The 27869-nt window shown below is 40.3% G+C and overlaps 1 protein-coding gene across 2 annotated transcripts in view; it reads left to right on the top strand.

Annotated features, from left to right (window-relative positions):
- Positions 1-354: 354 nt before the first annotated feature.
- LOC113013110 (poly(rC)-binding protein 4-like) overlaps positions 355-27869 on the top strand; it is a 34622-nt gene continuing 7107 nt past the window's right edge. Inside the window, exons 1-9 of one of the 2 annotated variants that reach the window (XM_026153735.2) lie at positions 355-697; positions 13974-14163; positions 15005-15028; positions 16356-16388; positions 17910-18026; positions 21259-21390; positions 23593-23721; positions 24854-24928; positions 26740-26811. In XM_026153735.2, the coding sequence (XP_026009520.1) occupies positions 14056-14163; positions 15005-15028; positions 16356-16388; positions 17910-18026; positions 21259-21390; positions 23593-23721; positions 24854-24928; positions 26740-26811 (690 nt within the window). In that variant the 5' untranslated portion in view covers positions 355-697; positions 13974-14055. The remainder of the gene's footprint in view (positions 698-13973; positions 14164-15004; positions 15029-16355; positions 16389-17909; positions 18027-21258; positions 21391-23592; positions 23722-24853; positions 24929-26739; positions 26812-27869) is intronic. The other variant, XM_026153736.2, reaches the window with a different exon arrangement.

Below are 27869 nucleotides of genomic sequence, written 5' to 3'. Positions count from 1 at the left end.
TGTAAAGCCTAAAGCCTGAAACTGTACTCAAAGATGGGTAATCTGCCTTGCACTCAGCGGGATAATGTTTAAGGTGGTTAATTAAAATCAGTTGTAATGTAATATTTTGTGATTTATTTATTTTTTTTAAACTAGGTTAAGTTGGCATACCCTTCAGGTATGAAACTTCTCCCGATCATTGTGCATTTCTCCATCTGATTCCGTTTTATGACTGAGACAAGTTGGTGTACAGTGAGACCGAGCAAGCACTCGTGATCTTGAGTGTGTCAATCTGCGGTGCGACGCACAGGGCGAAGAGGCGCGGCACGCTCTCAGCAGAGGTCCTGTGAGGACTGGAAGGATCACAAAAGCAGCACACCGACCGAGGCAGGGATGAAGAGATATCAGACACTTGGAAGCAGCTGAACCGGAGGATTTTTACCCAAAGAACACTCGGCTCTGTCCCACGGGCTGCCTCGGTTACTGGCTATCAGGGTGAGCGGGGTGGTCGCTGCCTGCATCTCTCTCTCTCTGTGTGTGTGTGCGTCTCTCCTCAGCGCACAGGCGCTCTGCACTCCAGTCTGCTGACACTCCGGGAGGACAGTCCGCACTACACCTCCGTGTCATTGGACTCTATGTGGATACAAAGCCCGGCCAACACAGATCCATGGGGATAGTTTAGAGGGAACTGCTGACTGCGACCTTTGCATGAAATCAGGTAAGTGTCGGTTTATTTGGAAAGGCACATTTTTGGACAGCTAGTTCCCTATTCTCCAACTTAAAACACCTCTTATCCAATACGTGACATTCTTGCTCGCTGTCGGCTTCAAATATAGTGTCTTATTTCTCGAATTAGGCCTACATCAAGCCATATATTTACAATTTAGCTTACACATTCGTCTCAACAACCACAATCAGGCCCTTTAACTGCCTAATTCCTGCCGTCGTTCTAAATTACTACAGTCCCTAATGTTTTTACTCGTGCGCACTCATGTGAGAACAGTGTAGGATGAAATCATTTGTGTGTGGAGCTGAATTAATGAAGCCGTAAAATGACTGGGTTGTTAAATCCAGCATATGGCAGAAAGTCCCCAGATGAGCAGGGGACAGCAGTAAGAGCGGGGAGACAATTGGGCTCTTGTGTGTGTGCACGGTTTTATGATAATGAAAGTGGACCCCGTTGGCCAGGCCCGTCCTGAAACACAAAGATCATTCTCAACAAGTCCCGTACTGTGGGCGCCCGCTTGGTGCTGAGGCAGCGAGTGTATGTGACAGCACCATTATTCACCAAGATGCCTAAGTGCACTTGTATTGCACCGCATGGAAGAACTATCATAACAAGCTGACCCCTACGTAGGGGTATATATTGTGCAAACGCATTTTGTCTGGAAATGTTTATAATTTACCCTAAATGTATGAATCCGTCCACATTTGCTCAACTGTAAGTTTCTAAACAATAACACAAATGACACTCTTTGACTTTCCTCTCAATTGTGCACACACTGTTCCTAAACAGTACTCCTTACAGGATTATTCTCATTTAGCTGTTGCTTCCAAATATATTGGCTCTGGTATTTCAGTTTTCACTTGCAGTTTCATTTACATTTTGCAGTAATCTGAGCATATTGTTTAGGCTCCTTAGTACAATAGAATCAATTAAAAAACATCTGAGAGTGGACCTTCTCATCGATTTAGGAAATCATCATCCTTGCTGCCTGGAGATGCTCATGAATCTTGCATGTTCACATCCGGAGAGAAATGGGGGCACAATTAGAGGATTGCACATTACTTAGAGTATAGATGTTTGGCTCGGATGCAGTGCGTTGTATGGCGGTTCTACTGAAGGAGCAGAACATGATTTAGATATGTGTTCTGAAAGGACAAAGGCGAGATCAATAAGAAACTGATTTTTCATCTGTGTGTAGTGAACGGGGCATCTGCTTGAGTGCAAACACTATTTATTTCTGGGAAGGGAGTAGGACATACAATTTGTCTGATATAAGAGGCACACGTATCTTTTAAAAACACTCTGGGGGGCAAAGAGGTGGGCCATCATGTATTGCTGATTCTCTGTCCAGCTGCAATTCCTTAATGCACTCTGAGAGTCAGAGATCTAATAAGAAGTGGAAGAACATCTTCAATAATGAAACCCCACCTGCATCTCTGCTGCAGAGTGAGGGCTGGGGCTGCGAGGCCTCATAAATAACAGAAGCCAGACCTGACACGTGCTGCTCCAACGTCTGGGAACTGCCAATAATCCCTCAGCAGGAGGGAGTAAAAAAAGGCACAATGCTTAGTTTTGCTTTGCAGTCATCAAGTAAATGTAGCTCAGCACAGCAGCTTTACTCTAATAAAGAGTTCTGCAGAGTGATATGAGGGGATATTCAATCACTTTTTACTCATAAGGAGAATACGGGAAAAGCATTCCTGTAGTGAAAGCAGTGCATGGGACAGCAAACAGCTTAAATTGCATGCAGATTTCAATATTATTCTATTGATTTTATCGCATCACAGACTTATCTTTGTCTTATTTTTTTCTGCTTTTCAGCAGTAATTTAATTGTAATACCTTGCAGTGTTTGAAGCTTAGAAGTATCATCGCCTTCTTTCAGGCTTTAATTTAGATGTTGTATCACAGGAGCATTTTTTCAATACATATCAATTTCCTCTCTAATACTTGAGATAAATCCCCTGTAGCAATTAACCTGCTTTTGAGTGATTAACCTGTGCTTGTCACTATCTAATAACTACAGACACTTGAGGCTGTACTCCTATTGTGATCATTATTATTCTCATGCTTTACCATGAGACACAAGAAAGCTATGGAACAACATTACATGAGTACTTGTTGATTTGTGATCTGGCGCCCTCCCTGCATATAAACAGCACAGAGAGCCTTTTTTGGATCTTCTTGTATTGCTATGAAGAGACCCTTTCTTCTCTAACACAATGTGACCCTCACTGCTGTTCTTTAAACAGACCCAGTGGCTGACAGAGCTTCGGGCTGTCCCTGCTATGAAAAGATAGCTCTGTGCTGAGCTCCAAAGATTGACCAAGCAAGCCTCATGACTCTCCTGTTGTGTCTCACAAAGAGTCTCATGAGCATGATTTATTTAGTCCAGAAGTTACCGTCAAAGAGGACCTTTTATGCTGTCTTTACAGAGCGCCTTAAGAAGTAATGATAGGTGTATTCTAAACACTCAAATCCAGTAAGTCCTGTATGTCGTGCGAATAAGCTAAAAGACTGCCTTCATGAAAGTAATCCGCTCTGCCCTACAGAACACTAAATGGAGGTTTTTCTTTCAATTGGCCATCTGCATCTATGTGTGTGTGTGTTTGTATGCGACAGAGAAGGAGAGAAGCTTTTTATCCCCCCTTCAGCTGCCTAGCGCGTGAAATATTTAACAGGGACCGCACTATTTTTGGGTTTGTGCTCAGTTTGTTTTGAAGCTTATGTAATCCGTAGTTTCAGCTCAACGCGCGGTAATGTTTTATGTCAAATAATACACCATTGAGTCAGCCAACTTAAGTGTAGTGATGCTGCAAGCAGTATAATCCTGCAGACGAACTGTGCGAAACTATAAAGGACATTGCACAGCTGAGAATTATGATGAGGATTCCTGCACCATCTGTGCACTGATGGATTTGCCATGTTTAATGCAGCGTCTTGTACCTCAAGGAAGCGGGGGCCACTCCAGATCGTCTCAGGTTCCTTGTTTCTGCGAGATATTGATCAACTTGTCTCTCTTCCCTCCAACTGTCTCCATCTCTGCTTGTTTTCTTCCTCAGTTTGTCTCCCATCTCGCTCACTTTCTCCTCCCTCTACTCTCCTCTCCTGTGAGGTGTCAGATTCTCTGACTCATGCCCTGGTGTGGAGGATGGGAGGAAAGCAGGGATGAAAGAGAAGAGAGAAAAGTCATTTTGCAGATAGAGGGAGTGACCTTCATCCAGTAAGAAGGATGGGATAAAAGCTGGAGTTAATACCCTGCCAAAGTGTATTCTCCACCATGCCAAAAAGCCATTCAAAATGATATATGGTCCTAGTAGGAGCTCTCTGATAATAAGAGACACGCCATTGTAAGGAGAGGCAAGGCAAATGATTAGAAAATTTCAATGTTGTATCCAGAAGGATAAACACTCGGGGACAGCATATGAAATATGCTGAAGATTTTTGTTTGAAACCAGATTTTTATTTATTTGTTTATTTTTTGTTGGGGGATTTGACAGTTAAATGACAGTTGTACAATATGTATGCCTGGGCCCCACTGTCCCTATGCTAACTAAAGCCAGTGTAAATACAGGCTCAGACAGTGGCACGCTGTGCCTGGGTCCAACAGCCACATGGCATATATGCATATATATATATGCATATATATAACAATTGACAGCCCACAAACATCTCCTTATAAGGTCATTATCTGCATGTTTGTGTTGTTGTTGTTTTTTTCCCCCCACTGGCAATAATGAGAAGAAGGGAGGGATTGGGGTTTACCTAATGAGGGGATGTGTTTCTTTGTAAAAAAAACAACTGCATCTAGAACTGATCAGTCGCAGAGTGGCCACATTCCTTCAAGGGTATATGCTTATTAATCCCCATTGAGCCAGAACTAAATAAATACTGCTCCACCCTGACAGTGAGAGAAACTGGTGGCATTTTATAGACTCCCGTGCTAGTATGTCAATTACACTGCTGTTCATTAGCTGCCGGGTTCCCTTGTAAGTATGCAGATTCTGCCACAGAAAGCTGTCTGTGTCTAAGCTGTATAGACAAACTGACATGACTGTAAGTTGTAATGACAAGAAGAAGCCTTGACAGTAACGATTCCTGCCACTTTTAAAATGCAGCCGTTTCCAATATCAGTGATGTAAATAAACAGTGGCTCTACAGCTTGTGTGAATAAGATTATTGTGTGTATAAATGGCTACAAATGTATTACCCCGCACCACCACCCAGCTGACAAACCCACAAAGTTTCAGAAGGCGTGTTATCGCAGGATTTTCAATTAGGCGCGTTCATTGTGAAGACAGCTTTTCAGCGGCTTTGTTTATAAAATCAGAAATCAGAAATCTTGTAGTTTTACTGAATGTTTTAAAAACACACTGCCCTGGGGTAATCTTATCAGCGTCAGCCCACATTTAGGCGCGGTGGCCGTAGTGAATGTGACCGCTGGCCGTTCTCTCTGCTGCAGGAGCAGCCGACAGCTCGGGGGCCTGATAACCCTCTCTGGAGCCCTGCGGTTGACAGGCGACTTGAACTGCAGGCTTACACGGTTATGCTTTAACGCTAGATGAAGCGGTGGGCTGATAGCAGAGGACAGTCCCCTCTGTGCCAAGGGCTGACCCCTCCCATTATATGTGACAGAGCTGAGACAGACATGCCGAGAGATGAAACACTACTCTTTAATTTCAAGCCTCTCCTATTTCACAACTAAAGCCCTCTTCTCCTCTCTCTTTTTTTGCCTCTCGACCCTGGAGAGGTTATGGAAGTGCAGCTGTATTGGTGTAACCGTTTAATTCTTCAATCGAGTGCTCATTATTCTTGCAATATATGTTGCTGAACTATACTGAAAGGGATTTACTGTCAATTTATTGTCGTTTTTCTTCTTTTTTTTTCTTCATAATCTAACGTGGGTGATGCAAAATGTTTCTTTGGTCTGATCAGGATTTAGCAGCTCCTCACTGAAGACTAGAAGAAAGTTTTTCTTGAGTCACCACACAACGCTGTAGCGCTAAAGCAGAGGTTTAAACTTTAATGATGTTTTTACTATTAGCTGCAGCTTAAAGAGAATTTGAAAGCATTCATGAGATAGTACGCTTTATTTGTACAAAGGCAAAAATTTCACTTAAAAATTCCACAGTCACATAGATGTGTTGACATCACTGTGGCGCTGCTCAAAAAGCGGTACAAGTGCTGCATCTTGGAATGACCATTTGCTGTGATGTGGTTAAAGCTAATCCAAGCAAGCACTTCCACTTTGAAAATTTCAATTACAAGGAATAGAGTTTATTTGATCAAGAGGCCTTTGCATCATTTCTATTCAGTATGCAGTCATTAGCTATGTTAGTGCTTTCACACACCCTCTCCTCTGCTGTAAGTAATCAGATTTACAGACAGACGCTTAAAATGGCCGAACGTTTGTTTAGACGTAAGTCGAGCAGACGTGTGCATTTCATGTAAGTTTGGAGACCGACTAACCAGTAGCAAAGAGGAGCCTGGAGATTTATTGCTTTTGTCTGTTGTATTTTTTCATCATTGTCTGAGGAGATGACGCTTTCATTGTGTCACCCCGTGTACTCAAACATCGCAGCAGTTTGAGTTTGTCGTGACAGATGGGTGTATAAAGTCTTCCTGTGGAAGTTCTGAGTAGATCAAAGCCTGTCCGCTGTTGTGCTTCCACTGGACACTGTCTGTATGTGTGTGTCTTGTGTGGATTGTTGACTCCTTTCATCCCAGCAGCTGTGTGTGTGTCTTGTTTTGAGTTTTGTTTTGGGGCATATAGGCATATGAATGTTGGGGTGGGGGGGGTATACATATGTGTAAATGGTCTTTCACCTCTTGGTACTCTCACTGTGCGTGTGTACACACATTGACACCCTCCCACTTACTGCTCCATATGTGCCCACCCGAGGGACACCCTGTCCTCTTCGCCTATGCGTGTTGATGGAGCAGACACACAATACCCCCGGTCCCACATATGGAGAGGCGGGGGCATACCCTGTTTCTGTTGTTCACCATGGAGACCAGGCACGTCCTTCTTCATTTCCTCTAAGCCAGCCCAGAATCGCCTATTTGCCAGGATTGTGTGAGGGATACGGTTGTCTCAGAACAGGTGCCCAGTCCTCCAAACAAGCCCGCTGTAAAACATTCTTTTCATCTTGACAGACTCTCTGTAGTGGAAGCACCTGAAAATCTGGCAAGGAAAAGAAAAAAAACTGTGGTTGCTGTCAGGGGATGTATGCCGATTGCTTTTATCCATGATATCTTTGAGGTTATGGACGGTTGACAAAAAAACACCAACTCTGGATTCTTGCTCGATTTAACTTTAAGGATAATTTTACATTGTTACATCTTTTTAATAACAAGCGTGGTGTTGGGATTTTCTGTCGATTTTTTATTCGTTGTCATGTTGTCTGTGCTATATGTTCTCAGTTAATGACTGTGGGAAAGATTTACAAGTATTTTGAAGACACCAACTTTCATAAAGACAACAAGGCTAAAATTGTTCCTTTGAGCAAAAAACTTCAACTTAATCTTACATATTGATAGTGAAAATACTGAAAGGACGCAGATTGTCCTACTGCAATGATCTACTTTAGCCATAGACTGTATATAAATGGTGGAATAGGCCACAAAACATCAACGATTAGTAAATTCTATTTAAGTGGTTTTGAGCTGAGCATTAGTAATTTGTCAGTCACAAGAAGCGACCACTCTAAAACATAATCTGCTTTGCCACTGCTGTTTTTTTACACTAATGGAAACAGTTATTTGACCATTTTGTTGTATTCACTAATTTGAACCTAGCTAATAACATGAATAACTTAGCAAAATTAGCAACTGACAGTCATAAATTCATCAGGAATACCGAGGTGAAATATAAAGGGTCATTTTCCATTGACTTCCATTCAAACGTAACTAATTTTTTAAAACCAGAGGAGGTTTAATACGCTTCCACATTGGCCTCCATTTTGGGGCTCGTCAGCTCTGTTCTTCTCGTGTGAATTTAGCATGCTGACATGATCATTTGCATTAATCCAAAAGGACAGCTAAGGCTAATGAGAATGTGATTAGTTTAAGTATTTTTCACACAAATGTCCATAGAATCACAAATGTTAATGCAAAAGCTCCATCCAACAGTTCAGCAGTATAGCGATACTAGTAAGCAAAAAGTGACAGAGACACAAGCGAGAAGGAAAGTCTGTATCTGTGCAAAAATGATTTCAGTAAAATCCATAAAAGTCAGCTTAGTGATGTCGTAAAAACAAGTCAGAATAACCAAAATTAGGAGAATACATGACCACTAGAATTATTTGTTGAGATATTTTGGTGTAGGCATTGCCTTCCCAAAGCCAAGCTGCTAGCAAGGCTAAAATTATCTCTTCTTATGCCCCCAACATCTTTTCTTTCCCCTCTCCCCTCAACCGATACGGCAGATGGCTGCCCCTTCCTGAGCCCAGTTCTGCTGGAGGTTTCTTCCTGGCAAATAGGAGTTTTCCCTTCCCACTGTTGCCAAGTGCTTGCTGATAAGGGTTTGGGGTTCTTACCTTTAATATTGGAAAGTCTTTATCTTACAGTGTAAAGTGCCCTGAGGTGACTGTTGCTGTGAATTGGTGCTGTATAGATACAATTGAATTGAATCAGTTATTACCCAAACTGCTTTTTGTAAACATCCAGATGAACTAATAAAGTGGTGACCTTTGCTATTACATACTCGGTCAGTTTAGCATAGCAGCCCCCAAATCACAACCCCCCCCCCCCCCCCCCCCCCCCCCAAAAAAAATTTATTTGAACCTGGCTACTTTTACTTAGTCAACAGTAACCAAGGACTCTTATGGTCATTTGTTTTCAGTCTTTGTGTTACAAAGTCATGCCTAATCCGGTGTATATAAGGCTGGATAAAAGCAGTGACTCATAACTGAAGCTCTTTCATGCTTTATGCAGTCAAGCAGAGCAAGACCCAGGTCACAATATAAGTGACATAGGAGCAGAACAGTAGGTGGACTCTTCACCTTTCTTTCCTAGTCTGACTGCAGTTTGGCAGCCTAGTGCTGCAGTCTGCACTTTGCTAATTCCGTGTTCTCTGTTACCAGGTCTAATTTAGAACAGAGGGGCTCTGTTCATCCTGCAACAGTGCTGCTTGGGATTCTGGAAATGAAGAGTTCAGAGACTCACCGCCCTCACACAGACACAGAGCACATGCCTTGTTATCAACCCACAGAGATGCACATAATGATCCCTCTAACCATTAACTCCTAATGCAATAAGTGCTAACATTTTAGCCATGCCTCTCAGTGCCTAAAGATAATGAAGTTAGCCTACGGGTTGCATAAATGTGCTCTGTGATAACACATGTGTTCAGGATGCATCGATCAACTTTAAAGTCATGATTACTTAGCCTTAAATTTGTAGCTGATGGCAAGTAAAATGCTCCAGTTTTTGTTTATCTCCAGCCCCTTTGGCTCTGTTTGATATTTATGGAAATTGTATGTAGATGAGCTCCTAACTGATAGCTTTGTAAGTCAATCCAATGAGCATCACTTTCAAAAAAAAGCAGATGAAGGCTGATTGATTTGATGCAACTGAATCCAGCACAAAGGCACTCCGCTCCACTTCCTGCCACATTTTGATGGGCTAGCATGTTAGACGTGCCATGGCCACGGTGGGAATATAAAGCTCACAGAGACAGTCAACCTCTGCGACATCTTAAGAAGGTTGTGTGCAAGTATTTGAACATGTCTTTGCAGGCATCCAGTGCATTAATAAATCAAACAAACAGCGATGTCCTTGCACGTTAAGTAAAAGTAATAAATCTGCCTACAACAAGTCACTGCGGAATAGGATCTACTCTAAAATAACAGCCATTTATTAAACATGATCTCCTCTTATAGCTCACCAAATGTATAGACAGAATGTAGATTTATAAACGCACACACATAAGTCAGGCATTGTCAGAAGGACTGCAGCAGTAGGCTGGTATGCATTAGCACTGTAGGCTGGTTGGAATGTGTTTGGCAGACAAGTGGCCTTGATGAGTCAAAGGGGAGACGTTAATTACTAGCTGCAAAAACGTAGCTGTTGTTGTTTTCGCCCTCTGAGTGCATGTGTGTCATGGTTCAAAAATGTAGTCCCCAAGACACTGAAGAACCACCATAAAGCTGCTGGACAGGCGTTTGTCTGCCTGTTTGTGGACAAATGTTGTCACAGCTTCAGAACTACTTAAGATACAGTAGCAAAAGTTTAATTTCAACTTTTTTAACCCTTTGGAGTCAATGAACATGCTTGACTCCAAAGATGCAGCAGTCTCAGAGAGTCTCCATTTCAACTTGTATTGAAAGTGCAGAGTTTAAACTATATTCCAGTTTAATCCCAACAGTTCAGTTATGTGGATTTTATTGACGGTTTGATACGTTTAAGAAAATAGGTTGAAGCCAACAAATTAATCATGCTTATATTTTTCTATGCTGTGTGGATACATTTTACTGTAAATGTCACAGAAGGGTTTTAGATTGTATATGATGTCATACTGGTACCTTTAAACTATGTAAAATAATACCTAAAAAAGCTCAAATGTTCTGAATTACATTTAGTGTTACACTTTAGATCACCTCAGTAGATATTTTAGGATTCAGGTGTTTGTTTTTCTTTGATATTGCAAAGCACCATTTTGCTAGCAATGGTTGATACTGACATGCCAAAGTGCAGGGTTAGGGTTATGATGGCGTAGACCTTAGATGGTTAGCTATCAGTCATATGAAAGTGCATACTGCTAAATTACTATTAAATTATATAAAACTCTCAAACATCATTATTTATAAATTTATGCATTGCTTTTTTCTTCATTTGTTTTTCAAAACTTAGTTGAGCTAATGGGTCCATGTAGCCTCCCCTGGGCTGTTTTAGAGGCAATGCTCACTCAGTTAAACTTAGTTATTTAAACACTTAACAATTGTTTGCCTCCTTGCAATAAAGAAAGATAACAAAAGCAAAATAGAAAACAACAGATTTACAGTGCATGGAAATTAAGGTGTCTATATAAAGTACAAGTTGTTTACACCTAAGCAATAATCAGTGAAGAAAAGAAAACACTCTGTAATATATATATTCTTAAGTGAAACATAAACAGAGTATCTCACCTTCTTCATTTCAGAGCAGGTCATGACTTCATTGATCCACTGAATGGGGACAGGCAGCCTTCCATCTCATTCGAGTTAAGCACTGGGCTAAAAGTGCATTACATCCCAAATCATTTGATCTGCGTGACACAGCAGTTGTTGCCATACAAGTGTTAGGATCACTGTTGTTGTGTAGCTCAAAGACTGAAGTCTAAATATTTATTTTAATGAAATTAGATTACCTTAACTTATGGCCCATTGTTGCTTGTGATTGGTGTCATCTTGGATGACTTGAATTACAGATTCAGAACTTTTTTTGGCAGTTAATACTCAGAGAAACTAGTGAAGTTGGCATGTAAATGTAGCTAATAATGAGATCCCAAGCGGCATTGTTTTCAGGCATCTTTTATCTTAGTTAGTATTGCATGATTAATGTGTTGGATTTTGTCTTACAGGTTTAAAAAAGGAACTTTAAGGTTTTTGGTTTGATCTTTAGCAACTGTCTACAGGACTGCTTTAAAGGGACATTTGAATTTTTCATAGCAAATTTTATACTTTTCAAATAAAGAGTCAAAGGAGATAATTTTGTTATTCTTAATGACATTCTTAAAGAAAATGATAACAATTTCTGAACCACAGAATAAATGCTCACTCTGCCGCTGAAAAGGTTTTCTACTGTAGGGTCAAAGGTATCTAATTTTTTTAGTCCACTGGACCAAAGAAGTAGTTATATAATTTCTAAGGAAGATAGGAGCACAGATATATTGATATGGGTGAAATTGGTAAGCACAAATGTAGCTCTATAGTAGATCACAGAATAGAGAAAATAATATTTACACTTTGGAAATATCATGTAGGAATAGTGTTTTTAAAAAACTCTTTATTATAAATTTGAGCTTTAATTGTTATGTGCTATGAAGCCCCACAAAGAATCATTTGATGCAGCTGGTTGTGGTTTAAGCCTACTTTATTATCCAAGGGGTCGATTGTTGCTATTACCGTCTGTTGGTTATTGCTTCCATTTGCCACCATCACCAAGCTTGTTTTTGGGAGTTTCTGCTCAGCAATACTCGCTGTTTTGCAGGATGCTTGGGAAGCATTGTTTTTATGTATTTTTTCTGTAGAGATTAGGGGAAGATGGTGATATGTTAATTAAGCTAACTCTACTCCTTCACAGAGGAGGCAGAGACATTGTAAAACAGAGAGTAAAGCAGAGCAGTAAAACCCTAGTGAAGACTCTCAAGACTCTCTGAGCTGAGATAAAACAAGTGCACTTAAGTTGGGTGATATATAAATACATTAATTAAAATTTTCTCTGTTATCAGTTTTTATGGGGTCTGAGTTGACTGAATGCTTTGAACTGTGCTCCACCTTTCCGCCTTTATTACCACTTTTCTCTTAAAACAAAACAAAACAAAACACAGGGATGGTTTAACAGCAGGGCTCCTGGTTTCAAATGGCGCTCACTGCAGAGCCAAATGGGTCTGTGTGGTTAGAGTTAGGGTGGGGATGGGGCTTGAGCCAGTGTCATGTGCAGTGAGCAGCCTCTCGCTGAAGTAGCCTCTTTATAAATGTGACTTCACTATTTCCTAAGAGATCATTATTTTACTAATTCATATCTACATAGCAAAGAGCCATGTGCTGTTGTATCAATATTCATAATCTCATTTATTGAACCTTTAAGAATACTGCAGTAACAATAATGACATCAGCCTCAGCTGTAGCTTGGGATTAGTGCTAATTAGTATATAGCCTGCTAACACATCAATCTAAGATGATTAACTTGGAAACATTAAAGCCTGCCATTTTGCTCTTGACGATGCTCACTAGTTGACATTAGCTTTTAGCCAAAGCGTTATTATTCTAATCAACAAGGATAAAATAAAATAAAATGATCCAATTTCTTCTTGCTGTGATATTGTGATCAACATTTTTCACAAATGTTCAACATTTATACACCAATTATTAATTTATTGATTGGTACGTGATGCCAACCTTAGCTAGTTAGTTTAGACTAAAAAAATATTGTTGCTCACTTTGTTAAAAAATTGGAAACTGGAAAGTTCTAAAACTAATAAGAAACAGTTTTATTTAGATGCAGCAATCCACATCTTTCACCCTTGTACATGCACTTCTGCTCTCCATGCTGACAAATGTAAGGCAATATAAAAAAAAAAATAACAAGAGGAAGCAAAAATGACTCAGTGAACTAATTATGCACGTCATGCTAAGACTGTAAGCATCCAGGTGACTCAGGCATTAATCATCATTCGGTTTGTCAAATAACTGGCATGCACAAAGCTGCTGCCACAATGTCATCCTGGGATGACTACAGATGCATCTAATTTGCTGTCTGTGTATAAATTCTGCTCCGCTTCGCCATAACACTTTTTTTTCCCTCCATCCGAGTGTGATGGAGCAGATAAAATCAGATCCCCAAAGAAGCCCCAAACATTTTCCATTTTATGAATTTGATTAACTTTGCATGAATCTCCTGCTACACTCTTTTTTCTTTTTTTTTTCTTTGTTACATCCAATTTTAAAAGTCACTCAGCTTGCTGTGAGAGAAACTGCTTGTCAGGTAATGAAGACACAGTTAGTCATCGATGGCCACCCACAGTCTCTTCCAATCCCAAAGCTATGATGAGATGCAGCATCGCTGACACTGCTGGTGCTCCTGGTCAATACCCTGCATGCACAGTGGTGTTCATTAGGACTTTGTTATGAATTTCGCCATCGATATTACATCGACTTGAACTAATGAACAACTTTCTCACCGAGATGCTCACAATTACATTCTGCCTGCCTGAAAGCTCTTCCGTGTCACAAATGTGTTTGATTTCCGCTTTGATTTGTCCTCATTTATCTGAATTTTTTTGATCTTCCAGAATTATCGTTTAGTAAACAATAGAGTTAGATACAGCACAAGCATCCAATTTCCCAGAAATGAATGAGAACACCATTAGTTATAATAGTGCCACATAGTGCTCAGTGAATGATGTTGCTGAATTAATTTTTCTCTTCAAGTATTTATAATGTTTGTTCAGAAATCCATGAGCTAGAAACAATAGTGTATGCATGAGCATATGTGTGGTAGGGAGGAAATGTTACAGACACAAAAATAATTAAGAATCATATTTTCTGAATTCTGTTCTCTCCCAGAGCAGCACTGAACGATCTCGGACAACCACAGAACGAGTGCTGGCCTTCGCTTGACTGTGTGACCAGCGAATGAGCCTTGTTCATGCGTCTCCCTGAGTGCCACTCCCACATCACCATGAACTGTGAGCAGGACTTTGGCGACGGGGGCTTGGGAGTGACCCTCACACTACGACTGCTCATGCATGGAAAGGTTGTTTATGAATGAATGCACGCATGCTTCAGCACTCAAGGCATTTTCAAGCACAAGATTTGTCACAGCCTCACACATCACAGTCATGTGAAAAATAAAAAGCTTTCACGGGATTATGTGATAGGCAGGCCTGCGAAAAACTAAGCACACCCTCACTGTTTCCACCGGAATTAAGAGGGCAAACAGCAGCCAGGCACTGATAATCAAATGCATTTGATTAATTGATTATGACAAAGAGTGAGCACCTCTGTAAAAGCACAAGTTCTGGCAGCTTGCTGGCCTCCAGGATTCAGCTGCGTGTTAACACAATACCACAGTCTTTACAGGAGTGGGCATCCCAGCAAATTCACCCTAAAGTCAGACCGTGCGATGCTTAGAGAAACTCCAAGCCACATGTGTCAAGAACCAAACAAAGCCTATGAGCACAAACATGATGAACGGGTCCTGCAGTCACAGGAACTGGCCATCTCGGAGTCACTGACAGTCAAGATGGTTTCAAAGAGTGAAACAGAGGCCGTCAAAGCTTGGCCAAAAAAGGGTCACAACCAAATGGCTGTAAAAAAAATCAAGGTGTTTCAATGAAAATAATGGCAAAAATCCTAAACAAATAAAGTCACACAGAAAACGATTACTTTAAGTTATTGCTGCTAAAGGTGATTCTACAAGGTACTGAATGATGGGGTGTACTTAGTTTTTCACAGGTGCACAGAGTCCTGTGAAAATGTTTTTTTTTTTCATAATCATACATGCTAAAAATAAACAGTTACTATGAGGGTGATCAGTTTTTGCCTTTTCCCTGGTTTCTATTTATGCTCTATCATCTTCATCCCTTTGCATTCAGGAGGTTGGCAGCATCATAGGAAAGGTGAGAATTCCTATTTTTAATTCTACTCGTAAACATATCTGCATATATAAAGGGAATAATCATTAAAAAAACAGTGATTTAAAATATATGGGTGATGTTTTGCTCTTATATAACTCAGTAGCCATTTTCCATCATTCAAAGCATCTGCAGAATAATTTCCCTCTGCCTTGATTTTGTTTTGAATCACCAGAACACAAAGCTCTGTAACAAAGACTTGCTGTTCTGAATATTCCCATCCTAAATGTAATTGTCTTCAACCAACCCTCTTAAGACCTCCCCCACCTTTCACAAAGCGCCATAGTAATCCATCAAACAAAAACATTAGAGCACCGACTGCAAGCCTCCTGTTGAAACTGAGCTCCAAAGACATACTGCATTACAGTTGGCCCCTTGTGGGCACTTTTAGTGTCTGCTAGGAAATGCCTATTGAGACTGTGTTGCTTCAGTAGCCCCTACTATCGAGCCTTCTGCACCTACAAAAGGCATCACAATGGATGAAAGAAGAAAAATAGAGGAATATAGAAAACTGTGAAGTGCTGGAAAGAATGATTTTGCAATGGATGTGGACAACAGAAAATGTAAAAAAGGAAGCGGGTGAAAGCATTTGAATATGGGGCATACTGTGCAGCTCGACAGAGTGGGAGGCACTTTGTCTGAAGTACTCGAGCTAATAAGTTGTCTAAATAATAACTGCTCCACCCTCCAGCCTTTTTTCCCCTTCCTATCTCTTTGGGAAAACCTCTCATCCTTTCCCCATCAATAGAACACCAGCAGCACAGTCACAATAGACTCCAAGTAATACGTTTCCCGAGATCATAAACAACAGTGTTTGCCGAGGTGTGAGATGACATTGCTTTTGGTACTGGTGAAAGAAAGTGGTCGTCAGTTGCTGCACGAAAGTGTGAACAGAGGTATGACAGGTTGGATGAAGTTGAGCCAAAATAAAATAGCAGAGGGGAGACGAAGCAATCAAAAAATCAGCGGAGGATGTGCTGCAGTGTGACACAAGTCTGACAAAATGTTATTGTCGCTGGCAGGAGCTCTTCACACGCGCTGCGAGCACAGCCGTTACAGCAGGTGTACATTTCCTTCATATGCTCAGATGCTGTATATTTGATATGTTTTTGCAAAGTTAGTGCAAATGACAACATCGCTGCATACACTGCAGACTGAAGCCTTATCGATGCTTTTTTTTTTTTTTCTGAGCAATTTCCATCTAACGTGGTTAGAAATGGCAGATTTTGCCTAACAATGTGTTGTAACTGTTTGGTGAACTGAAGCACATTTGCATCTGTTTAAAGCTGTCCTTCGTTTTATCTTTTTTCAGAAAGGAGAGACTGTGAAACGAATACGGGAAGAGGTACAGTGTCCATGATTTCGATCACCATTCCGACACCATTCAATAGAATTGTTTAGCATTCTGCTGTGTTAATTATTATGTTTTTGTGTCATTTGAGACTAGTGAATGCAGCTTCTCTGATGTGACTAGCTGTTACCGTGCACCACTTTGTCCCTATCTTTTACATCAAGACATGAAGTCACTAGATCTCTGTTATTTTAGGCCCTCAGTATGTTCATCTCCAGAGAAAACATAATTTAATCTCAAGAGGCCGTCTAATACTGGTCAGGCTTTCTGGCAGTTGCATGTAATAATAATAATACAGCTCAGTTCTCTCTTCTTGTTTTGGAGGTTTGAGTCTGAAAAGCATACAGAACAGGTGCATTGTCCGAATTGCCTTTTGGGCAATAACAGCACCTTTTTCAATTTAAGTCCTCCCTCTCTTCTCTTCACTGCACCTCATCTAGCTGCTCTCTCTCTCAATTTTCTTTTCTATTTCTTTTTCCTGCTTAAAACAACTTCCTCTTTTCTATGTCTGCTCCTCGATTCCCTCTTTATAAATCTCAAGGGTGCAGCCAAACTAATGCGGCTTGGATAACTCTTTGTATTAGAAAGTAATTAGGCTGACACTTTACAGCACATTTGATTCTTTCTCTTGCTGCTAAGGTTTTATGTCGTATTTTATGAGGTATACGGATAAACAGAAGAATAGTTAGGTCATGGGACAAGGGACAAACCTCTCACTAGTGGTAGTCATCCATTCATCCATCCATCTAGCTTGGCAGTTCTGGCCTTTTGTTACTTCCCAATTATATGAGCCTCATCCTGTCAGTCCTCACTGGGCCTTACAGTCACAGTGGGGGGAATGAGTCAGTGGGCTGCCTGGAGAAAATGTCCCAGAGGTCAGAACACAGTCCTGTGTCTGCTCACTTTACCCAGAAATGCCAGCATACAAAATGGAAGAAGACGAGGGCAGAAACAGCGTCACCTTCTCATGTCAATGTTATGTCATTATCACTCTACTTTCTCTAAAATTATGAGCTGTACTGCCACTTTAGAACAGACCAAGAAGAACGAGCTGAAATTTGGGGAAATGTGTATCATATTTTTAGTTGTCAAGAGTAAGAAAACAGGACGGATATGTTATTTGTGTTTGTATGTTAACTATGGGGCTACAGCAACCAAAGGTAAAAAGTTCAGCATTTTTCACACTTTATGTTATGTATTGCATAAATGGGACACAGTGTGTTAAAGGCATCCACTAGGCCAGCTCTATCTTCCCTGTTTCCAATAAATTTGTGAGAAGATTAGCTAAAAAAGTGGAAATGGGGCAATCACTGAAGTGTCTCCAGGCTGTCCAAAAAGCTGGAACAGGCCTGTTCCTCTTCACAAGTTACACTACGCTAAGTTCGTACGCTAAGTATATAACCTTAAATATAGCATCACACCTCCAACTGTTATACAGAACAAATGCTAAAGGACTTATTTTCCAACTATTCCTTTACTGAAATTTAAATAACCTGCTGACTTCTGGTTCAACAGAGCAGCGCACGAGTCAACATTTCAGAGGGATCCTGTCCTGAAAGGATCATCACCATCACGGGCTCCACAGACAGCGTCTTCAGAGCTTTTACCATGATCACATACAAACTGGAGGAGGTATTTTTACTTCACTTTTATTTATATACTGCTGAGTTATAGCAATCATTTTCTTAAGGAGTTTTAGTATATAATATATTACAAGTGAGCAAGCTGTTGGCAAAACAGGAAGAAACCTCTGGGAGAACCACTCAAAGGGACAGCCATAACTGGTTGGAGTGAGGGCAAAGAAACGATCTGAAGAAGCGCAAAGAGAAAAAACAAAAAACTGGACAAAACATAAACTATGGGAGAGAGAAGACAAAGTTATGATATGCAGTTGCAGCCTATAGACACAGGGGGTGAGACGAAGGGAGAGGAGGAGAATCTTCAGTGCATCATGGGAAGTCTCCCAGCAGTCTTAGCAGCAGGGAGTTTTACAGACAATGAGCCTGCTCTCTGACAGCCAAGTGCTCTGTTGGGGTAATACAGCACTATGTATATATTAAGAGGTTTGTAAGCTAAAATGAGGCCTGTTATTCATTGCTGTGACACTCAGATGAAATGAGTTCATGTATTTATTTTACAATAGTTGCATGCATATGAAGGTTTGTCATGTAGGAGACCAACCTGAAATCAGAAAATGTGTGCAGTTTGCCTTTTGAAGTTGTCTAATTCTTAGTGAAGCCATAACATCTTGTTTGCTGAACCTGGAAAAAGTGAAAGAAGCCATTTCGTCACATTAGTACAAGAAATCATTTCCTGTGCTTCATCTCTGCTTTACCACTAATGTGCTTTTATCGCTATCGATTATACTCTAAACTGCAGTGATGGAAGGGGAAAAAAAACTGACTATATTGCATAGCTCTTGATGTGCTTTCATATTAGATTACTCTGCAGATGAAAATCTTGAATAGGTGGATGTAACTGCTGTTGCGAAACCATTCAGACCTTTGCAAGAATGTCGTTATAAATGACGTGCAGCAAGCTGTTGGATTACATCTATCATTTATATTTCCTTCCTGTTATTTTCTTTATGCTTTTCTGGAGTGCTATGAACCGTCCGGGTACTAAAAGAGGAAAATGTTGCTAATTTGTACTCATTAATGAGAATGTGTCGTACACTTCTCGTCATCTATAGGTGAAGTACGGCAGTTTCTTCATGCTATTAATCCCCAAGGTGGCTGTCTATCACAGTGCTAATTAATATGGTGGAATGAGAGCCGCCTTCGCTGTGATTTAGCGTCGCAGCAGATACGAGCAACGGAACAGGTGCTCTCTGCTCAGGTCGGCAGCCTTCAGTAAACATACTCTGGCTGGGAGCACAGTGCAGTATTCATTAAAGATCTTTCACACTCACCCTGAAACGCCTGAGTTTCCATGGCAACATGTTGGCTGACCCACTGTGCACTGCTTCCACCATAGCTGAGTTATTGTATGTCTGACACTTTTAATTAAAACCAAAAGGGAAATAGTATAAATTTGGGCCACTGACTATTAGTATACGCTTTTGTTTCTGTCTCAACAGTTTGTGATTACAGAGCGGCTCGACCTCACTCATTTCCAGTTTGGCTGTTGATCAGTTGTGTGAGTTTTATGCTCACGTGATTTATAGCTCATGTTTTCCCCAGCTGCTGCCACATTTGTGCAAATGCAGTGATCTAATGATCAGGAAATTCGCTACACTTTCATACATGTAATTTGTTTTCAGGTGTTGAAGCACAGCATGCATAAAAGCCACATAATCTCTCTGTATTAGAGCCCTTACCCCACCAGCAGCACAATATGCTTTGGGGATTTAAGCTGAGGAACCCTTTGTGTGAGCAGCGCTTGTATAACCAGCCATCTTAATTCCACCAATTTTGCTTTAAGAGCCTCTCTTCTCTATGGAAAGTATCAAAACGTTCACACTTGTTAAGATGTGGCTCGTATTTTTAGATCAAATCAAGAGAATGACGCCGAGAGTCTTGTGATTGTACAGATGAGCCGTGTGTGCATCTTCTAATGAGACGAGACGTCAGAGAGCCCGATCTGCCTTGATAAATATAGACGCGGAGCAGAGATTCACAAGAGGCACACCAGAATATGCTTTTCAAATTTTAAAGTTGAGCGATATTAGACATATTATACAGTTTTCTTCATGAGTAAAATCCCATAAGGCTACACACACATGCTGTCCCCTTTTATGGCAAACTGCTGATTTTACAGACTGGCCCGAGTGCAAACCATTCAAGTCAAGCTGCATGTTTTGCATTCTGTCAGATTTGCTGTTGGTTGAACTCTGATGGGAAGCATATTTACATTTCAAAGCTTCACAGAGAGACACTGTTCATTAATTAAAACCTCGATCTCCACCCACAGCAGATCAGATGGATGTTTTGCTACCTGCACTATAAAAACACTCATCAACTCAGTCTCAAAATCCAGTTTCTGCTCACTTTCAAAGCAGCGTATGTTGATAAGAAAGGCATATGAACGCATTTACTCTAAAAGTTTGAATGTTTAACTTTGGCTAAGGCTTGTTATTCAGGTGATATTGTTTCCTTAAGGAAACAACTGAGCTGTCATCTACAGCAAGGAAAGGAAATTGGGATGAATGGAAGGAAAGAAATTTTTTTGCAAGACCAGATTTTGGGTTATTGCCTCAAAATTTCAAGTTATTAACTCAAAATGTTAAAATAATAACCTGAACTATGTTGAGTGAAGTCCTGAGGTAAATAAGGATATTTCTCAAGGAATCATAGATTTATTTTAAAAAATGTATTTTAAAACACGAGTTTCAAGAATGCTAACTGAACAAAAAAAAGAAAAACATATCCTCACATTACATTTCCCTTAAACATGGAGCCTTTTATTAAATCTACAAAAGAAAAACCTTTTTCATGCCTAATCTAACGATTTAACTCCAGGACTTTGCTCCACCCCAATACAGGAACATAGAGATGCAGAGACGGAGGTTAATAAGGTGCAGATGATGGATTGCTCTTTACTCTATCTGCCTCACACCTGACACTTCCTGTGTGGATCCCACTGGCTTTTTCTGTTGTTGGATTCCTGTTGATGCAGCAGTAATTACGTTTGGCTGCACTATATCTGGTCCAGCCCAAACCATGATTATATTGTCTTCACTGGTGTCATAGTTTTAGACTGGGATGTAATGCTAATGATGCTATGAATCCAAAACTGACTGGTAAAATGAGCTGCGTTCAGTCTCTGTCTTCCTTGACCCATACTCCTAGATCCTCTCTTCCTTCTTGTGCTTTATTGTTGACTCTCAAAACCATTTTTGCTTTTTTTCTAAATCTCCCTCCAGGACTTAACTGCACTGGTGGCCAACGGCACCATCAGCTCCAAGCCACCGGTTACCCTCCGGCTGGTCATCCCTGCCAGCCAGTGTGGCTCCCTCATCGGGAAGGGAGGGGCCAAGATAAAGGAGATCAGGGAGGTGAGCACCCAGAACACAAATCCAGTCCATGCTCCATGCCCACACTTCACAGAAAGGTTCATATTTGAAATATTGACAGAATGAATCTCCTAGAAAAGAAGCTGTACCTAGAAGGGAGTGATATTTTCTTCTACATTTTTTTTCTGGTTTTTAGCAGGCTGCATAATTGCCCACATGCATTTTATATAGTAGAAACTCTAATTTAGAATTGCTGCATTTACAGTTCAAGTATGCTACTTCAATAAGAACAGTGTAATTAGCTGCAACTAGTGATAACAGGTTGGCATATTTAATGAAAAAAACATTATAGTTGGAATTTCTATTTTATCTATTTTCTGCTAATTAGCAATAAACACAGAGCAACTGAGGCTGATAAGAATCTGAGGACCTGTCAGGCAAAGGCAAACAGCCAAAAGCTATAAATTATTGGCAATTTCTTTAAATAATTAAACATTTTTTTAATAATTGTTTCTGCTACTTTATCATTTTCTTAAATAAGGTGTAAAAATTTGTGGCGTTTACACAAATAATAAATTAGAATGGTTGTTACACTTACCAGCTGTTGCAGTTCACACAATAAACTTATTTTCTGTATTTTTGTATGCAGATCAATTTTAAATAACACAGTGTGGCTATCATCTTGGAAAAGTAATGTATTTCTCAATCTGACATATAATTGAGTAAAACATATCAAAATGTTTCTCTTTCATGCATATTAATGTGTTGTGTATAAGCCACATGATGTAAAAATTCAGGCATACCATGCATATGATATTATGCCTGCAGTAATATCATATGCATGGTATATGTTGAAGTTATAAATAATTCAGTGTGGTAAAGAAATTGTTATTTGCTGGACACTAGTTTTTATGAAAAGTCTACAACTTCAGACAAATTATTGTAGTTGATTATTTTCAGTTACAGTTTTCATACATGTATTCATAAAAGGTATGTTCAGGTATTACAAACCTTAAAAAAAATCTGAATCCTCAAAAAAAAACTGTTTTGTTTTGTTTTTTACATAAAATCTAAAAAAAAGCATTAAATATGTAGCATTTCTAAACTGTTATCAGAGGAATTGCAAATGTTTTTCATCTTGATTTGGAGGGTAAATGCATTCATATGTCAAATAAACAGCAATTTATATTCAGTTATTACAACTAACACCTGTGTTAACTTCACTGTGAGGATCAATTTGATATCATAAACACCAACTCAGAGAAAATGATATTAGTTACTGAAAACATGAACCCCGTTTTGCCATTTGAATGTAGCCGAGCCAATTAGTTTTATTTGTATTCGATCATAAAACATAATATTAGAGATATGAAATGTTCACCTTAAAATGTTCTGTGAAAACGAAGGAAGTCACCGAAGTGACATTTTTTCTGTAGTTTAATAGCAATGTATCTGATAGCTCTTGGTGCGTTTCACCTAAAAACACAAGTGAACACTGTTAATATGAACTATTTACTTTTCGGGTTGTGAAGTTTGTCCATAAGTGCAGAAAATTGATGAAACAGTCAAGCCCAGATATATTTACTTAACACGACATAGGCCGTGACTCAGCAGTGACAACAGGAAAAACTCCTGACTGCATTCAGGCCCAGTTGAAACGTTAGGATTAAACGTATCAGATCCATTGCCAGAGACATCTGACTCCTTAACTGTAGCTCTGTACCAATCTACAAATAGAATGTCGCTCATTTTAGCTTAACCTTCCCCAGTAATGGCATCCAGGTGATTTTCTGCGGTTAGATGGATTCCGCTGTCTTGTTCATCTCCTAAACTTGTTTCTGTTGTTTTGTTTGGTTGCCACAGGACCCATCAGTTACAAAGACAATGGTGATTTGTGTGTTTCAACGATCGCCTCCAGAAATAGGTCGATATCAGCAAGTGTAGATAAAGCTTAAAAAGTTTTAACTCAACCGGCACTCTTTGCCGTCAGGCATGCTGTATTAGTGATACATCAGCTACAATTAGGAGTGTGGCATCTTGTAATTGTAGAAGTGGATGTTTTTTTGTCGCAATTTGACGTTTAGCACGTCACAGTGCAGCTGGTTTTCAGTAGGGGTGGAGAAATATAATGTCAGCAAATCCAGCTCAGAGGGGGACAAAAAGAAGCTGTGGCAGTGTAATCGCAACTCACCTTATCTTTAGGATCAAGCTATGTTTTTTTTCTAAAAACCCTATCATTTGCAGAGCACCGGAGCTCAGATACAGGTAGCAGGGGATTTGCTACCCAACTCAACTGAGCGAGGTGTGACGATATCTGGGAATCAGGACTCGGTAATCCAGTGTGTCAAGCTCATCTGCACAGTAATCCTGGAGGTAGGAAGTATACCATTCCTCTCCTTCCTCCATGCACCAACACATTGCTGATATTTTGTCATTGCGCTGCTCCTGCAGCACACATGCATGCTTTTATTTCATCAGCATGCTGTCTGTTATTGTCTGTTTCACTGGAGCAGAAATGAATGCCTTTTTAAGCAGGGTAAATCCTTAAATGCAGCACAGAAAATGCTCAGTTTCTCTATTGTTTGAACCTTCTGTAATTCGCCTCGCAAGACATTGGATAAAGTCGAAAGGTGCCTGTCTCAGGTCAGAGGACAGCGTTCTCGCAGAGGGCACTAGTCAGCTAACAGAAAACTAACAGGCCTGCAGCAAAATCTGTCCACCTTTAGACAACAGCTCTCTTGAGAAAACCGAGGAGGAGATGAGAGGAAAACAACCCCAAGCACAGTTTCACCCTGTGTGTTCATGGGAGTGCACAAGTCCTTTTTGTTTTAGCATCGCAGCTGGACCTGACTGACTAATTGCTAGTTTGATCCAGTTTTCCAGGGCTTTCTTCAAAGGCTTGCGAGTTTCATTAGGATTCTGTACCAGTGGCGCCTTGCTTTTGGCTCAAAGATTTAAATTATGCAAAGTTATACAAAAAAAAAAATTGCTGTGACTGCTCTACATTTTCAACCCCAAAACAGTATTGCCAACACTGCAGTTACTTGATAAGATATACAGTGTCATGTTCAGTGCATAATCTCCTTTTCTTTTTAGTGTTTGAAGAATTTTATCTTCAAATGTCAGTGGATGGTTGATTTATCCAGAGGGCGAACCTTAGCAAAGCCTTGAGCTCTGACACACACTAAAGCTCAAAGCTATTATCCACAAAAAGTGCTCACTAGACTACTTCATTTATTCAATGAATGACTAATATTATCAAAAGAAAAATAAGGCTGGGAATAATGTCACTGTCATTAGCAGTTTAGCTCATCATTAACTGTTATTGTGTTTTAATGTTGCAGGGAGTTTAACACCATTTGCACTTCATTTTTCAGGCTTCGGCGCCATCGCTGATTTTATTTCAGACTAGCTGTGTAAAGCTTATCCACGTCTAAAAGATTTATTCATGGTAAAAAGCTTATCTTGCTTTCTCTGACCTCATGGCCTATTTTTGACTCCTTAGTCTCCCCCAAAGGGTGCAACCATCCCCTATCGACCAAGCCCCTCACCAGCTGCTCTCCTCATTGCAGGAAACCAGGTGAGAAAATAAGATTTTACCTCACGCACTGATTAACTTATCTGTGATAGAGTAGCACAGTGATTCTCAAAAGATGGGGTGAATCCACCTTTACAGATATAGTGGGTTTACTGGGGGTTACACCAGGAGTTGAATTAGCAAAAAGTTAATCAATTTGTTTCTATGGGAACAGAAAACACATTTTCATGACTAGCAAGGTTGTCACAATGCAGGGTAGCAAGATTCAGTGCGACAGATCCTTTTATCCTCTCAGTTTAACATGCTAAAATGTCCAATTTAGTCTAAAACACTCGTGATATTTGAGGGGGAGGAACTGAGGGTCTAGAAGTACTGGACCAGAATAAAATGTGACCTGATGGTGAGAAACCAGGCACAGTCTTCCATGATTCCTCGTAAATGAAAGAATTGTTGTCAAGATATTTTGCTATGAGGGGGAAAATGTCATCACTGTGGTGCAAGAGGAAAATTCAAGTTACTAGGATGTGTGGAAAATGAACCAAAGTGGTGAACATCTGCTTTTATGACTGCTAATAAATACAATTTTTAAATAAAGAATAGATAATTGGGGAAACACCCTTCAACCATATTATGAGTGTTGACGTTACATAGTTTATCCACCAGAGGCGACTCTAGAAGTTTGAAGCACCGCAAACAACCAGCAGCCCAGGCGAGTAAATAAATACTCACAACACAAACCGATTTCCCTAACAAATGTTAGGGAAATCGGTTTGTGTTGGATAAAAATATCATATTTATAAATCACCAGGTATCGCTATCGGTCTTGAAATTCCTATATCGGTAACCCTCATTAACCCTACCACAAAGGGAAACGCTCTTTTTTTGGCACCTAGATGCTGGCTTTGTTTGTTAATCTTAAAGGCTGCCACTCTCTCTGTGCCATTATAGTCTAAGAACAGCTGAATTAGCATTCGAGTCTGCGTTGCATGGAAATATATGATTGTTTAAAGCATAATGGTTATTGGAAAGTGTGTGGAGGAGGTGTTTCCATTCACTGCATTGTTCTTCACTTGGACGTCTTGGATCTCAGACAACCTTGGACGCTAACCCGGGTGTTGAAACAAGACCCATGCAGAGGGTCCTCAGTGGGGGATCAGTTCTTTTATGTGTGTGCATGAGGGTGGGATTGAGAAGTACTGTATATATGCTGCTGTTTGAGAAGGGACAGATATCTACCCTCCCATGGAGCGAGTCACAAGATTAGCAAGTGAGACTGGAGACCTGCCGTCTCCTCTGGCTACAGCAGCCAGATATTCTGCATAGCTGTCAGCAGTTCCTACACAGTTTGTGCAGCCACAGACTACGGTCAATTTATGGAATGGCTTTGTGTTTTTGATATTCTTCATAATAGGCTATCAAATTAAACCCGGGGCGTGATCCTGGTCGCTCGGAGATATCTTTAATGAAGGCAGTACGGTGATAAGGGATGTTTGTATAATTTGTCAGAGGAGAAAATGAAGTGGAATGGGAAAGGGTCTGTGGATGAGTCATAGCCTATAAGCCTGTTAGGTGTGGCAAGGTGTCAGAAATGGAGCCTTGAGAGCCCATCTCAGGCCTAATTCTATAGCTAAAGCCAAAGGCAAAAAAAGAAATGTGTTTTTTTTTTTCCTACTCATTATTTTTGCATCATATTTACCAGTAAAGGTTTCAGCTGGTGAGCACAGACACCCACGAGTCATCACTGTCAATTCAAAAACAATGGCAGAACTTGCAAAACATGAAATATTTGGGTAATAAGCTCCAGGACATATTTTTATTTTTTGCTCGTCTCCTTTTCTCTTGTGTTTTTGTAGGTGTTTGAGGCATCAGAATTTGCACCCCACCCTCTGTACTCAGTCGCACAGGGTGGCCTGGACCTCCAGCAGGTAACTGGGCAATAATACAAACAGAAAAAAAAATCTCTCCAGGATTCAAACGCTGGTCTTGGATTCCAATGTGGAGCGCACAAATTAGTGTCAGGGCTGCGATGGTTTGCGTGGTGAGTGAGCAGAGGGGTTGTGTGGTATGCCCAGAGTTACACACTCCATCATATGGCATGAGGTATTAAAAACAACAGCTGAGTGTAAGCTGCAGCTATTGTTCTGGCCTGTCATAAGAGCTATAACCCCTCCTGAAACACGATACCATCACACTCAGCACCACCACCACCTCCACCACAGCTCTGCCATCTCTCTGCTCCAGAAACATTGCGGCTTTAGGAATATTCTTCCCATGACAGCAGTAGCAGATACTGTCATGCCAGAAAGGAAACAATAACCTTTGACAAAAAAGCCCTAGACTTAAACAAAATCTAACTGTGGCTCATGAAATATAAAGAGTTCCCAATTGAAATGACTTGTGCTCTAGCTGGTAGGATTATTGCAGTGAATTTGTGGTTTGTGTATGCTTTCCTATATAAATAGAGCCTCCAATGTATTGATGCATTGTAAAGATGAGCTCGCCTCTCCAGTTTATGACCTTATAGGATGAACTGGTAATAGCAGCCAGACCGCTGGCGTCAGGCAGAATCGAGTTAGCTAAGTGCTGTCTGGTCGAGCTGTAACTATACTGAGGGAGGGCTGCACAACACCCCATAGATAGATGGATGGATAGATGGATGAAAATGGGAAGAAGAAAGCTTTACACTAATATTAATGATCATATGCTATTATTTCAGTTTGTTAGGGTTAGAATGAGACAGCAAGTACAATGACTTTTACATTTAGTATTGTTAGGATTTCACAAAAAATATTTCTATAAGAAATACTTGGGTTTAGCTAATTGTCTAAAGGATCACTTCACACAAATCAAGTAAAAAAATAATTTTAATTTTGACTTTCAGTGGTTATCTTCCATATATGTTTTCTTGCCCTGGTTTTAAGACATTTCAGGTTTCGGGTGCCTGTTATCAGACTGCTGCAATGTAGAGAAAAGGAATCTTTGT

Source organism: Astatotilapia calliptera, chromosome 20 (genome assembly GCF_964374335.1).
Source record: "Astatotilapia calliptera chromosome 20, fAstCal68.1, whole genome shotgun sequence".
NCBI lineage: Eukaryota > Metazoa > Chordata > Actinopteri > Cichliformes > Cichlidae > Astatotilapia > Astatotilapia calliptera.
The sequence above is the reverse complement of the archived record's forward strand: the minus strand, read 5'-3'. Positions and strand labels throughout refer to the sequence as shown.